At 53.6% G+C, this 14,220-nt stretch overlaps 2 protein-coding genes across 5 annotated transcripts in view; both read right to left on the bottom strand.

The window, feature by feature from the left end:
- Positions 1–5,282, bottom strand: part of SMARCB1 (SWI/SNF related BAF chromatin remodeling complex subunit B1) — a 31,032-nt gene extending 25,750 nt beyond the window's left edge. The window contains exons 1-2 of one of the 2 annotated variants that reach the window (XM_019665413.1): positions 4,972–5,282; positions 1,527–1,665 (exon numbers count right to left, since the gene is read on the bottom strand). In XM_019665413.1, the coding sequence (XP_019520958.1) occupies positions 1,527–1,665; positions 4,972–5,064 (232 nt within the window). In that variant the 5' untranslated portion in view covers positions 5,065–5,282. The remainder of the gene's footprint in view (positions 1–1,526; positions 1,666–4,971) is intronic. The other variant, XM_019665415.1, reaches the window with a different exon arrangement.
- A 1,033-nt stretch (positions 5,283–6,315) lies between these two features.
- Positions 6,316–14,220, bottom strand: part of MMP11 (matrix metallopeptidase 11) — a 16,100-nt gene continuing 8,195 nt past the window's right edge. For all 3 annotated transcript variants that reach the window (XM_019665410.1, XM_019665411.1, XM_019665412.1), the window contains exons 2-9: positions 11,110–11,339; positions 10,021–10,164; positions 9,807–9,940; positions 9,420–9,661; positions 9,079–9,295; positions 8,147–8,404; positions 7,063–7,191; positions 6,316–6,737 (exon numbers count right to left, since the gene is read on the bottom strand). In XM_019665410.1, the coding sequence (XP_019520955.1) occupies positions 6,715–6,737; positions 7,063–7,191; positions 8,147–8,404; positions 9,079–9,295; positions 9,420–9,661; positions 9,807–9,940; positions 10,021–10,164; positions 11,110–11,339 (1,377 nt within the window). In that variant the 3' untranslated portion in view covers positions 6,316–6,714. The remainder of the gene's footprint in view (positions 6,738–7,062; positions 7,192–8,146; positions 8,405–9,078; positions 9,296–9,419; positions 9,662–9,806; positions 9,941–10,020; positions 10,165–11,109; positions 11,340–14,220) is intronic.

Genomic DNA, 14,220 nt, shown 5'->3' with positions numbered 1-14,220 from the left:
TTGGTGAAGAGCTGGCTACCTGTTTGTGGGTCCAGCCTGGCTTCTCCTGGAGAAACAAATCAGTTATGGGGGAGGTGTCTCCAAAGCACAAGGCCGAAGAGTCATCAAGACTTCTTTTGAGGTTTACAGAGGGGAAAGCAAAGCTGGGAACTCACTGCATGAATAACTGGTACTCCACTGGGGGATGGAAGGAGAACAAAAAGGAGACTTTTTAAAGTGAGTGAGTGGAAATTTATAGCAACCAATAAAAAAAGAAGCTCCGGGGCCGGCCAAGTGGAGCGTTGGTTAGGAGTAGGCCTGGGACGCCAGCTCTGAGCAGTAGGACCCCAGTTTGGATCCCACATGAGGGCCAGTGATGCTGCGCCCTCTACAGATAAGATGGTGAACAACAGCTCAACCTAAAGCTGGGCTGCCCTGAGTCTTTGGCAACAGCGTAGGCTGCAGTGGGGCTGGCCAGCAGCTGGCAGTGAGGTTTCGTGATCTGCCATGAGCTGCTGTGAGCGGCCGTCCAATGGCCGGCGAGCGACTGCCTCAGCCAGGAAGAGCGCAATAATAATAACAACATGGGCCAGTGAAGCGACGTCCTCCACAACTAGACTGAAGAACAAAAGGACAGCAACTTGTCTGTTCCCCTCCCCCAATTCCCCAATAAAACCTTAAAAAAAAAAAGCAGCTCCGGCTCCTGCATTAAAAGAAGCACTACTTTGCCCACAGTGTACAAGACCACAGGAGCACCTACAGACACAACCAAACAGGACAGGACTGCAAAGCGCACACTCATTCACACGCACACAGGGTTTCAGGACGGGTCTTCACCCAGGCCCCAGGCAGCTCTCTACAAGGCACCATTGCCAAGTGGGAAGCAGTTTCGCCACCTGCCAAACATTGTGCTGTGTTCAAACCCAAATGAACCATGAGACTTTCCTGATGGAGCCCCAAGAGTATCAAGAATATCCTTTCGCCCTGCACAGAGCTGCCACAGCTGAAGCATGCTAGTGTCTCTACTGTCACTAGTGTCAGGTGGCTTATCAAGCAAGCTCAGGCACACCTCAGGCACAACGAGCAGGGACATGCACATGAGCTTCAGAATGAAATGCTATGGGATGGATGTGCTCTGGGAAGCAAAGCGGTGAAAGCCCCAGAGGGGAGTGGGCGCTGGGGCCACCACCCGCCCCTCGGGCTATATGGAGGGTGACTATGGCGATATGCCCACGGCAGATGGCAGAGCATCACAGCATTCCTAAAACGTTTTGAGACCAACATGTCTTCACAGCACCTGCTAATGTCCCAGCCCTGCTACCCCCGACACACCCCTTGGCCCTGTTGAAAATACCTGCCAAAGGACCACCACTGGCTACCTGGAGCCACTTCCACGCCTGAGCTGCACGTGTGCCCCGTCCCTAGGATGCTCCCTGCCACACTAAGGTCAGGGCTGCAGTGAAGACACTCTGGAGTGAAAACGTTTTATCTTCATGACATAAGCGAGTGGTTTTGAAACAGGTTTACAAACCCTCGTGAAGACGCACCCTTAGTGTTAGGTTTTGTTTTTTTACCATGTGACGATGCAACTATTTTCTTCCTCTCTTCCACAGTGGCTAGTCGCCTCCAGAGTGAGGGATATCTCTTGTACAGAGAACCTCGGAACATACGGAGGTAGTTTCCCACCTATGGGTAAAGCAAGAAGGCTCATTATGAGGGTCGTATCTCCCTGCAAAAGGGAAGGGTCCTGGCGCAGAGGCTCTGCTGGATCAGGTGATGGATAAACAGGCATTGAGTTGGCCATCAGGCACCAGGCTTTCAGCAGCAATAAAAACACATTCTGCTGACATCAAGGGTTCAACAGCAGTGCACATGTGGTCTGCATCTGCCTCTCTAGGCAGGGCAATAATATCTGCATCCTGATGACAGGACCAAGGCTCGTGAGGCAGGCCCCCAGAGCTCACCAAGTTCCCGGAGCTCACTGAGAAGCTTGTGGTGATTTTGATTTTGGACTAAGGATGTCTGGCACTTTCCAGAAATGTAAGGCCTCTTTGACTTTCTTTTATCTTAAGAACTAGACTTTGATATTTTTACGATGTAATAAACACCAAAAAGGTCTTATAATTTTAGACAGATGCAGGATAATCTCCCCCGCTCCCCTTTGTGGCCCTGTTACTTTGTTTAGTAACAAAACGCAAACCAGGGATACCAAAGGAATTTTCCGGCAAGTTTAAAAGGCATTTATCAGCAATCACCAGACTGCTATATAAATCATTACTTCTCCAAACAATAGCTTCAGTTTGCTTAAACCAAATACTCAAAGTATGACTTCCTTAATGAAAAGAAAAAAATCTAGTCCAAAAGTTTTTATAAAGAAACCTCATTGTCTCACTGACTTTTCCAAAATGATCACGTGAATCAGATGGCAGGAGACAGCCAGTTGACTGGGTGCCAGGTGCTGGCTCCACCTGTGACCAGGAATCATTTCCCCATTCTGAGTCTCCTTACTCATCTGTCAATGCACAGTAACTCTGAAGTTTACCACACAAAGGACCACTTCTATTATTGTCCCATTTACCTACACAGCATAGTGTATTTATTTAATAAAAATGTTTCTCCATTTTTTATGAATCAAAGATTTCTATGATCCAAAACCAGAGCTGCTGAACAGTGTGAGAGAAGGTGACCACAGCGAGTCACTCGTGCTCCACACAGTAGGCACAGACCCCCCTGTGTTATTTGGCTTGAGTGTCGTTACCATCCAAGGGTAAACGTGTAGTTTCCATTAAGTTTTGAAAAGACATTAACAATAACACCCCCCACTACTACCATGAAGGTCTTGCAGAGCTCCAGGACTCCTAGACCCTTCCCAAGGCCCCTTCAGAATACAGGAGACCAGGGTTTGCCTTCCCAGGTTTTCCCTGAACCAGTTTTTGCCTGAAATGAATGTGTGGACTTGGGGATATCCTAGGTCCTCTCAGTTCTAAGACTCCGGCTTGGTAAATACAGCTGCCTGCAGATGGAGGGAGAACAGTGACACACACTTACTGCAACTGCAGATGCCTTCCCAAAGCCACTCCATGGCGCTGGGTGTGATGCTATGGCTGGCCCATATCTCTGAATAGCCTGTTTCCCAAAGGGAAGGGGCCTGGGGGCCATCCACCCAATGCTGTCACAGGAACTACTGGATATCAATAGACAGCATTCTGATCTTGAACCTTTCCCAGACCTCCAAAGATCTGGTAATTGTTAAGCCAGGCTCCAGAAAGCAAACCTTCTCTCCCTTCTCCCATGTAGGTCTCTACTGGCTGGGTCTCAGGACAACGTTCTCACTCAACAGGGCTGAAAGAGAAGACTGCAGTTAACTTTCTAGAAGCTAAAATGTGTTACGGAGATCTTAGAAGTCATCTAATCTAAGCATCTCATTACACACATGAGTAAAGTGACAGGGAGGCATAGGCATAGCAGAGCTGGAACCAGGTCTCCTGAAATTCTTCCCACCTGGCTGCATGCTTCTTCTCAATTTGCTCCACCTAATAAATGAAAGCTTGCTTTTCAGAGGTACCACATACTCAGAATCAAGACCAAATTGATTGCTTTTCTTGCCCATTAGATCAGGTAAAGGTTTCTTTAAACAACCTGCCCATTAACACATACTAAAACTCAACTGTCTTCTGTATTTAGGCTAATGAGGACCATTCTGAGCCATAGCAGATAGACAGGCACTGGCTCCATTTCCCCAGCACAACTATCTTTGAAGAGCAGCATTTACATGATAATATGAAAAAATTATTGCATGCTGCCCTTTCTGTTTTATACAAATTGGTGAAAAATGGTTAACACTAAAGTTCTGATGCTGACAACGCCGGTCTCATAATTTGATATAACTAGCCAGGAATCACAGGGTGTCCTGAAAGCCTCAGTGTGACCATCATGAGGCTTAATTCATTCACACTATGATCAACTGTGAGGAAAAACAACAAAAATTGTAAAAACAGGAATGAAATGTTGGTGTCTGATAATGAAAACTACTACAAGGAAAGGCAGCCCTTGGCATTTTGTGACTGATTTAGCTCTCCAAGGTTAGCACTTACCTCATTACATGAGAGACTACTGCTTGGTATATGCACTTCTGAATCCATAACTTAATAAAAGGAATATGCACTACCTGGGGACTGCCTTTAGACCAAAACAGGCTAGTTTGAGGCAAACTGGAAAAACTTAATATACTTAGTACAAACTACCATGGATGGGTTTTCCTAATGTCAGTGGTCCAGCTGATTCAACAAAGTGCTATCAGCTCTAATTCCGGATTAAAAATCTTTAGGATCTTTCTCCTGTAATAATTCAGTTAGTCCAAGATATTCAAAGTGTCAATTGCTTCTGAATTATTGATAGATCTAACTCAGAAACTGGGGCCTTATCCACCCAAATGAAATAGGATGATGGCCTTATCCACCCAAAAGCAAGCATCCTCCTCCCAACCTATTTCTTCCCTGGTAAACAAAGGTCAAAACACCTCCTGCCCACCTCAAAGGCAGCGAACACAATGAGGATGAGCCCTCACTAAGCCCCGGGTTTACAACATGCGATCTCAGGATCCCAGATGTACCAATGGGGGAGGGGTGCATGTGAGATTTCCAACATATCACCCCCAACGGGGTGTTTCGCAGGGGCTAACCGAAACACCTAGTTTGTTTGCGTCGGTCTGGAGTTGTACCAACTCAGCACGAAACCAGTAACCCCTCGGGGAGCCCTAGACCTGGCAGCAGGGTACGTCCCAACCACAACAAAAGGGCTAACGAAACCCGGAATAGCAGAGTGCGTGGGGCGGGGCCTGCCAGCCACGCCCTACTGAAACACGTCCCGTCGCGCGTGCGCGCGCACTCCCTCGCCGCGATGAATGGAGTCGCGCGTTCCCGACGCGCAGACCTGCCCTCAGGCTCCCGCGGGGCCGAGGCCTTGGGAGGGCGAGGACGCGCCGCGGGCTACCTCAGAGCCGATCATGTAGAACTCGCCGTCGTCCTCCAACTGGAACTTGACGGGCTTCTGCCCGAAGGTCTTGCTCAGCGCCATCATCATCATTGCGGCGGTGGAGGCAGGCAGTCAAAGCCGGGCAGCGAGGGATCTGGAGGGCTGAGGCGGGGCCGGGGTGCGCCGAGTCGTGGGAGCCGAAGTTGGGCGGCAAAGGGCAGTCCGGGCCAGGTACTCGGGCTGCTCAACAGCCGCAGCGACGACGACCAGGCCGCCCTCCGTGCGCATGCGCATGCGTTGACGCCGACGCGCGCGCTGCCGCCGCCCAAACAAAAGGCCAGGGCGCGCTCCCGCGGGTCCCTTAAAGGAGCCTAAACCCGGTTCTCTAACTTCCAGGCTGCCTCCCAAGTCAAGGTACCAAGGAAAACTTCTCAGATGGAAATAGCAACCGAAGCCCTGACTCAGGCGGTGGCTCTCCCAGTCTTACTGCTGGGACTGGAACTCAGCCCAATGGAAGAGAAACAAAGTGAGGCCTGCAGGCTGGGAGGAGGCCAGAAGTAGTGTGCCTCAGTTTCCTCACCCGGAAAACACAATGCAGCTGAGCTGATAAGAGGACTCCTAGGGACATATACCCCAAATCTGGGCCCACAGCTGTTCCTGCGGCTGTGGGAATGGCAGAATGACAACACAGGGTGATGTTAGCATGGGTCAAGACTCCCCCAGCTTGGCAGGATTCCAGTCTAGGTGGTATTTGGTTTGGCTGGTGCATCAGATGAGTACTGCAAGGGAGGGAACCTACTCCAATCCTTCTTTAACTCTGCACTTTGTATGGACAACATGCCATGTGGTGCTTATAGCTTGGAGTGGGGACTGACATTAATGAAAGCATCCATGTATCCAGTAGGTCAAAAACGGCTCACTGCTGACAATTTCATATGGAATAGTCAAATAAAAATTGCAGCTGTGATAGGTGTTACTATGAAGGAGATACACATGAGCTAGGTAGCAGGCAAGGAGACACTTGTTCGGAAGGGTCATCTGTGGTAAACATGAGTTTTGTTCTGTATCCTGAAAACAGTGGGATTGGGGCTGGAGCATGGCAAGATCAGATAAAGTGACCATCGCTTAGTGGAGGATGTCCTGAGGGGGATGCAGGGAACCAACTACGAAGCTGCTACAGGCATCTAGTGAGCCAAGATGTAGGAATGAACCCAGCCCCAAAGACCAGAGACTTGGGGGTGGGGTAGACTGCTACCCTGGCTCCAAGGGCAGAGCAGGTCCCAAGCCAGGCCTCTCACTTCCCTGGCACAGCTCTTTTCCCATCCTAGCTTCGCAGTCACAGAGAGACTCCAGGCAGGCAGGTAGAAAATGACTGTGTTTAATGACAGTTCTCAGTAAACAAAACAAAAAAAGAAAAGGCTTTGTACACACTGTACACACATTTACATGGCTTTGGAGGGTCTCAGTGCTGGGATGAGGGCTGGAGAGGATCCGGCCCGTGACAGGATTGAGGTATGTTGGGGCCTCCAGGGCCCTGGGTCTCCAGCAGGAAGCACCCCTCTTCTCAGATGACTCTTAGACCTTATGGCCTGGATCTTGGGGAACAGATCTCCAGGATCACCCACCGGAAGGCAGCCAGTTCCAAGCACCTACCCAGAACTGACTTCTCAGGGAACGACAGAAGGCCATGTGGCCCTGGGACCCATGTGCCAGCACCCTGCAGGAACGTCACGGCAGAGACAGAGCAACGGCTCCGGCTCCTCAAGCCCTGCTGAGGTCCTTTCCTGAGGGACAAGGATGGAGAGCAAGGGCAGCCGAATTTGACCGTTACCTGCACAGGTAAGTCGGAACCGCTCCAAGACCACCCTCACCCTTAATGCCAAAGCCTCCCTGCTCAGTCTGAGACAGTTGCTGGCAGGTGACCACGACCAGCGTGGCCCTCCCTGCACTTGTCATAGTGGGAGCACCCCCAACCCCACCCCACTGAGGAGTCACAGGCTCTGTCCTTTGCCTGGTGCTCACAGCCACGAAGATGGCCATGGGTCTCTAGGCAGTGTCAGTGGCCTGGCAGGGATGAGGGGCCCTGAGGGCATCCAAGCAGTGCTTAACGGAAAGTGTTGGCAGGCTCTGTACAGCCAAAGAAGTCGGGGCCCACGAGGCGGGGAAAGCCCTCCAGGGCCTTCACCTTCACTGGGTCAAACTTCCAGTAGAGGCGGCCACGCAGGAAGTAGGCATAACCTGAGGAGAGAAGATGGTCAGGCCTGGGCAAGTGGACACTGGGCCGTGTTCACACCTGCCCATCAGGCTGTGCTCAGGGATGGGCACAGGGGGAGGTCCGGGTGGGCAGACCTTGGCCACTGCTGAGTTCCTTGACACCTGCAGGCCTTAGAGTGGCCCTTCTAGAACCTCCTTTCCTTTGGAGGAGTCCTGCCCAGAGTCTGGACAAGGCTACGTCCCAGCCTGACAGATGCTGGAAGCCTCAGAGGCCCAGTTTCTACATCTCAGGAAAGCAAGTCCTACTCCCCTCATATTCCCACATCACTCTATTCTCACACTCACCAGCCAGATACAGATGGGTATCTTGAGTGATGGTGGGTGATACAGGCAACCTAGAGCCCCAGAGCCTGAGACCACCACAGGACAGTTTCCCCAGCAGGTCCCAATGTGGGAAAGCACAGAAGCAAAGGGGGAGGGGGCACAGGAGAGTGCACTGGACTGTGAGTCCCCAATCCAGTCCTTGGAGATTGTAGGAGACTGGGTGGCTCAGCAGGGACTGCCTGGGGTGGGCGGTCCTGGCTACCCACTATCCACTGGGGTGGCCCTGCCTAGGGACCTCATCACCTGGCTCTCTGTTTGCTCTTCTGGAAACTGGGGTCATAACAAGTGCTACGTCTGAGAATTGCATGAGACATGTAGGGAGCTAAGGTGCCTGGAGCATTGTCAATCCTGTGTGCAGTGGTTATTATTTTACCAGCCATGACAGGGACCTGGGCAAGTCATTGCACCTCTCTGGGCCTCAATCTCCTCATCTGCAACATGGGAAGTATAACACTGCCCTGGTACAAGGAGGGAGCTGGACGGGGAGGGTGCTGGACAAAGAGCCTGGGATGTAGAGCTGATGTCCAGCCACCACAGGATGGAAGATGGTGCAACTGCTACACCACTTCCACCAGCTGTTCCGTCACTAACGCACCGTCAGCATCCTGGAAGGCAGCGTCAATCTCAGTGGGTACCCCTCGCCAATCAGTGGCCCGGCGGGGCACAGGGCTGTCCACACGGCGGGTGCTGGGGTGGAAGCGCCAGTAGTCTCCGCCTCGGAAGAAGTAGATCTTGTTCTTCTCAGGGCCCCAGACCAAGGCTGCGTGGACCGGGGACCCTGGCAGGCCCAGCTCAGAGAGGGAGGCGGGACCCAGGACTGGCTTCTCACCATCATACACCCAGTACTGAGCACCTGTGGAGAGGGGAGGCTGCAATGACCTGCCCAGTTGCCACCACCACCAGGACTTTCCAAGCCTCAGTTTCCTTGTCCTGCTTGGCACCCCCATCCCAGATGAAGTTGGAGCCAACAGGGATAAGCTGGAGCAGTGCAGGCCCTGGGAGGTACCACGTAGAAAGATTATTCTAAGCAGCAGAGAGGTGCGTGGGCTCCCATTCCTTCCCCTGGCATTTGACTGCTCACCACCCCCTGGGGCTGTGCCCTGGGCCCTGCCACAGCAGGTCCTGGCTGGGCCTTTGTTTATGAAGTCCCTGCCACCTGGAATGTTCCAGGCTCTCCTCTCTGCCAGTTGTAAGTTAACAGCACAGGCTTTAGGGTCACCAGACCTAAATCAAATCCCTGCTTTGCTTTTTCCAAGCTATTTCCTCAGGTCAGTCACTTCACTACCTCTGAGCTGGAGGCCAATGCATGGCCCACTGTCCAGTACTTTCTAGTCTACTCCCACCTTGAGAGCCATTGCCTTCAGAAGTCTCTCAGCTGTGCCCAGAGGAGGGAGCCTTGTTCTCCCTTGGCCCTGAGGCTTCAGGGCCCCCTCTACCTGCCCATCATATTTGTCTGTCTGTCCCTACCCTAGACAATGACATTCCTGGCTCCTGAAAATCGGAGCATGACCCCCAGCCACCACTCACCTTTGAAGAACCAGATGTGGCCCTGGGCATCCTCGAAGGCTGAATCGACGGGGCTGGGGAGTCCCTGCCAGTGGCGAGAGGCCAGTGCAGGGTAGCCAGGCTGCAGCCGGCCCCCACGCAGTCGCCACACAAAGCCCGCCTTGAAGAAGAAGAGCTCCCCACGGATGGTGGAGACCGCGTCAAAGGAGATCTCACAGGCATCTGGTGGAGCTTCCGGCTGGGGCAAGGGAGGTGGAGGAGAGGGCCAGAAAAGAGCCCACATTGGAGCCACAGAGGCCAGCGAGGTGAGGGTAGCTGGGGCAGGGCCTCACCTCCTGTCTTCCCACCCTCCTGTGCCTCACCTCCAGCGGTGCAATCTCGTTGGTGTCCACTCCAGCCTGGGGGCCCAGGGCTGGAGGCCTAGAGGTGGCCCCTGGCCGGGGCCGGCCATACAGGTGCTGAATGCCCCTTCGGTCATCTGGGCTGAGGCTTAGCGGGTAGCGGAAGGTGTAGAAAGGGGACATAAGGGCCTTAGCAGCCGTGGTGTGCTGTAGCCCGAGCACATGGCCAAATTCATGGGCTGCCACCTGCAGGAGGTCTGTACCTGGAAAAAGGAGATAGCCCAGCAATCCCCGAGCCTCCTGCAGTAAAATACCCAAGCTCCAGACCCCAGCTCAAGGAACTTGGCAAGTCCCCATTCTCTATGATCTTTAGTTGCCCCATCTGGAAAATTGGTACCCAGCCCATACCCTGGTTGTCCCCAATAGTCCAGGTCTCATCATAGTCGAAGTGGACATCCCCTTCTCGGTGGGTCTTGGGGAAGAAGGCATGGGCCAGGATGCCCCCAGGTCCATCAAATGGCAGGTTGTCCCCATGCCAGTACCTGCAGGTGGGTGGGGGCAGAGTTAGTGGCTGTTGACAGCTGGGGCTTGTTCCCAGAGGGGTCCCAGGCTGCTGGTTCACCTGGTGAAGTCAATCATGATGTCAGCATGGCCGTCATGCACCTCAGTGAAGGTGAGTGGTGTTACCTCGCTCCACACCTGTAGGGCCTCTGCCACCGTCTGCCGCACCTGCTCCCGCACCAGCTGCCATGGGAACCGAAGGATCCTGGGGGGAGGAGGAGAGGCCTGGACCTCACTCAGGGCAGGGTCAGCCCCTGATGGCTTTTGGGCCAGGAGTTGCCCTTGGATGCTCAGTAGGGGTATATGCACATGGGACACAGGCCAGGTGAACCTCAGGTGTAGTGCACTGGTCCTTTTGCCACATGGGCACATCTTTGTATGGGTTTGTGTCCTTAGGTACACATAGGTGTCTGCATTCAGAAGGAAGAACACAGGACCAGGAGCCCTGAGACCCACCTTCTAGACCTGACTGTACCATTCACTGTGGGGAGTCCTTAACCCCTTGAACTGCCCCGTCTCGGTTCCCAGTTCCCCACCCAGCACATTTCTGAGGCCCCCAGCAGTCTCAGCTCCAATGCCTGATGACACCACACCGGTCTTCATGGGTCTTCTCTCCCAAGCTGAGTCTCCACCCACAGGATGTGCAAGTCTCGGCTTCTGCATCACTCCCAGGGGCCTCAGGTTACTTGAGCTATTTCCTGTCCTGCTCACCACTGTTTCCCACCTGTATGGATCCCAAATTGTGATGCTAGATCTGAACAATGATGTAGTTAATGTCCAGCTTCCCAAGAGGATGGGTCATGGCTGTCTTCACCATGGAGTCACAGGCCTGGCCCTTAGTAGGTACCCATAGAAGCTGCCTGAGGGACTGAAGACTGTGCCCCAGCATGTCTACGGGATCACCAGGTGTGTTCTGACAGAGGCACTACCCCTCTGCCATAGGAGGGCATGGGTATGTGTGTGGGTGCTATGTGTGCATCTAAGTTGGGGCTCAGGGGTGTTGGTCCATGACTGGCTCAGGGGTCAGTGGACACACAGGCCTGTTAACCATGGAGATCTAGCCCTGGCATGTGTCTCAAGAAGCAGGTATGAGGGTGACAGGCACATACACAGACACACTCATGAGTCTGCTCATGGCCATGGGCCCTACCTGTAGGTAAGGTCCGTCTTTTCCCAGCGCCCGCCTGATAGCACAAACCGCTTTTGCCGGTTGCGGGCACTCAGCCCATCGGGCGGGTCTGGTACTCCGCAGCGGGGAAGTCTGGAGCCTCCAGCAGGCTGGGGAACCTCCTGGGCAGCAGGGGCAGGCACCAGGCTGCTTGGGGGAGCTTCATGCCAGGGCTTCGGCCCCCTCCTCATTGGGTGGTTGCGGTGGGCATCCTGAGGAGAGAGGATGCAGAGGCCTGGTCAGGCCTGGGATCCTTGTGTTGCATGGTTAGAGGTGTGGGCTATCAGCACACCCATGCTCAGCCCCAGCACACTGTGTCACCAGGCAAGCAGAGGGCTAGAGAAGGTGTGCCCGCTGTCACACCGCACACCCTATGGCACGAGATGACTGGTTTCCTGATGACTTGTTCCAAGGCCTCCTACTGCCTGCCACTCCCTCCTAGAGGGACACCAGGCTGCCTGTCACCTACTCCAGCCATTTGGACTGATGAGGTCTGAGGGGGATGCTCAGAGACTGTACTCTTCACACACACTCAGGAATGGACCCCCACAAAGCATTCTGTGGAAAGGTCAGCCAGGCTGTTCCTCCTGCTCCCCCCACTGTCCACCCTCCCCCCCTTTCTTCTCAGGTCTCCTTCTGCCCCACCACTGCCAAGTCATGTGAATTATTTCTGCCCAGGACACCCACCTATGACACTCCCCGGTGTGGAATAGCTGCAGCCCTGCCTTAATTTGCTCACCTGATGAATGGGGATGGCATCTCCCCATAGTGTTAATCTGAAGATGACCTGGGGCCACATACCTGGTACTGAGGTCTGACTTCTAGGGGGCAGTTTTGCTCAATTCCACCAGGGCTGGGCACACAGCAGGGCTAGATGTGGTCTGCCTAGCCCCTCCGTGCGTGCATGCGTGCGTGCGTGCGCGTGTGTGTGTGTGTGTGTGTGTGTGTGGAGGAGCAGTTACCTACCACCTAGCCCCAGCCAGAGCCCCAGCACCACAGATGGTGATTCTTAGAGCCCCAACCCTCTGCAAGTCCCGGGGTGGATGTCACAGTTCTTGTGCATGAAAAAGTAGAAGCTCAAAGAGGGTGGGAGACCCTGTGAGGTCACCCAGGAAGGGAATGGCGGGGCCAGGTGAGGGCCCTGATGACCCAGACTGGAGGCAAAGGCCTGGCTGTGGACACTGTGCAAAGCTGGAGGAGAGGCATGGAGTGGTGCTGTTTGCTAAGAGACTAAGGGCCTGTCTGGTCTGAGCAGCTGTGGCCTCCCCACAGCCATATTTGGGGCAGGAGCCTTGCCATCCAGGCTCCACCCTCAGCCTCAGTCTCTGGCAGCTCTCCCAGATCCCAGGCGCCATAGGGCTCTAAACAGCGTCCCAGCACCCCCAAGCTCCATATTATGGAGCCACCAAAACAACTTCCCAGAGCCACCTAGACTCAACCCCCAAGAATACCCCACTAAGAAGGGGTCTTCTGAACACCTGGAGCTTCTGAACCCCTGGGAGGCTATGGAGCTACTTGGGGTGTGGGACCCTGCTTAGAGCCCTATGTTTCAGAGCTTGTTTATTGAATGATTGGTTAGCTGGCAGAGTCCAGCCGATACTGGGCTTACTGCTAATAAGTACTTATCACTATTGCTATTCACCTGTATCTAAGCTAGGACCCTGCCAGTAGCTCTACAGATATGCTCTTAGCCCCTGATGGGACCTCTCACCAACTCTATTATGCCCATTTCTCAGATTGGGAAATGGAGCACAGGGAAGTTCAACAACTTGCCCAGGTAACAGCTGGCAGGTAGCAGGCTGTCTGTGCTCATAGCCCACCCTATCTTCTACCTCTGCTCTGCTCTTTGGACTTGAGTCACCCTTCCCCTGAAGGAGGGACACAGGCTGGCCTCACCTTGGCATCAGAACAGGAAATTATTAAGCGCCTGCTGCTTCTTAGGCATTTTTCTGACACTGAACCTACCCCCTCCTCCTTATAAGGTGGGTACAATACATATGCAAGGTCTCACATTGAGGATGTGGACCCCAGCTCTGCATGACCAGCCATGAGGCCCTGCCCCTTCCCCTCCCCACAATGCCCCCTTTGACTTCCAGGATAAATAGATTCTTTCCCCAACCCTGGCAGGGATAGCAGGACTTTCCCTGGGAAGGGCAGGGCTGTGTTGTCCCCTGGGAGTCCCAAACTGTCCAGAGCCCAGCCTGTCAGGGACACACCCCATGACCATCCCTCCTCTCCTCTGTGTATGCCCATAGGCAGAAATCTCTCCTCTCTTCTGCCCCTCAGTGAGGCCTGGAGCAGCCAGCGTTGGAGAGGGTCAGTAATGGACACACACAGTAATGGACACCTTCCTCTCCTGCCCCTATGAGGCACCAAGTCCATGCCCAGACCCCTGGATCTACTCTTAGTGCAGTAGAAAGAGCCATGATCTGAGATTCAGATGTCTCATTTCTATGCCATAGAGACCCTGGACAAAGTGCTCTATGCAAATCACTGCCCTGTCTTAGCCTCAACTTCCCCCATCTGTCAAATGGGGATGGTTCCATGGCAAAGGGCTAAATGCCCTTATTCTGTAATGCCTGCTGTAGCATCTGATCAGAGCCTCTTCCCTGGCCCGGGTCCTTGCCTCTATGGGCCCTCCCCTCCTCCACCTGGGAATCTGCTCTCACCAAATTTCCTACAGCTCCCACCACCACCCACCTGGCATCCAGCTCCCCAAAAGACTCCAGACTTGATAAACTAAAACAGGAGTCGCAGGCAGAAGGAAGCTTGCAAACCCAAAGAGCAACTTGTGCAAAGGGTCTCCTTACAAGTCAGAGACCTCTTGCTCCCTGTTTGTGTCACGTTCATTGGTCTTGGAGAAAGATTCATCAGAAGGCTCTAGAATGGAGGCCTACAGCCAGTAGGATCTTTTTGGGGCGAGCCCATCATCTAACGGCTCTTGGCCTGTTTCCCCATTACTAGGATGGAACACAGGCTCCCTGCCCCTCTGACCTCCCACATTTCATCTTTCTGAGTCCTTCCTGGCTTGGGGCCAGATGCCCTAGCTGCAAGGCCTGGCACAAGGCAGCCTGCTGATTCCTAAGATGGGTG

Source organism: Hipposideros armiger, unplaced genomic scaffold, assembly GCF_001890085.2.
Source record: "Hipposideros armiger isolate ML-2016 unplaced genomic scaffold, ASM189008v1 scaffold_443, whole genome shotgun sequence".
In the NCBI taxonomy this organism is placed as follows: Eukaryota; Metazoa; Chordata; class Mammalia; order Chiroptera; family Hipposideridae; genus Hipposideros; species Hipposideros armiger.
The sequence above is the reverse complement of the archived record's forward strand: the minus strand, read 5'-3'. Positions and strand labels throughout refer to the sequence as shown.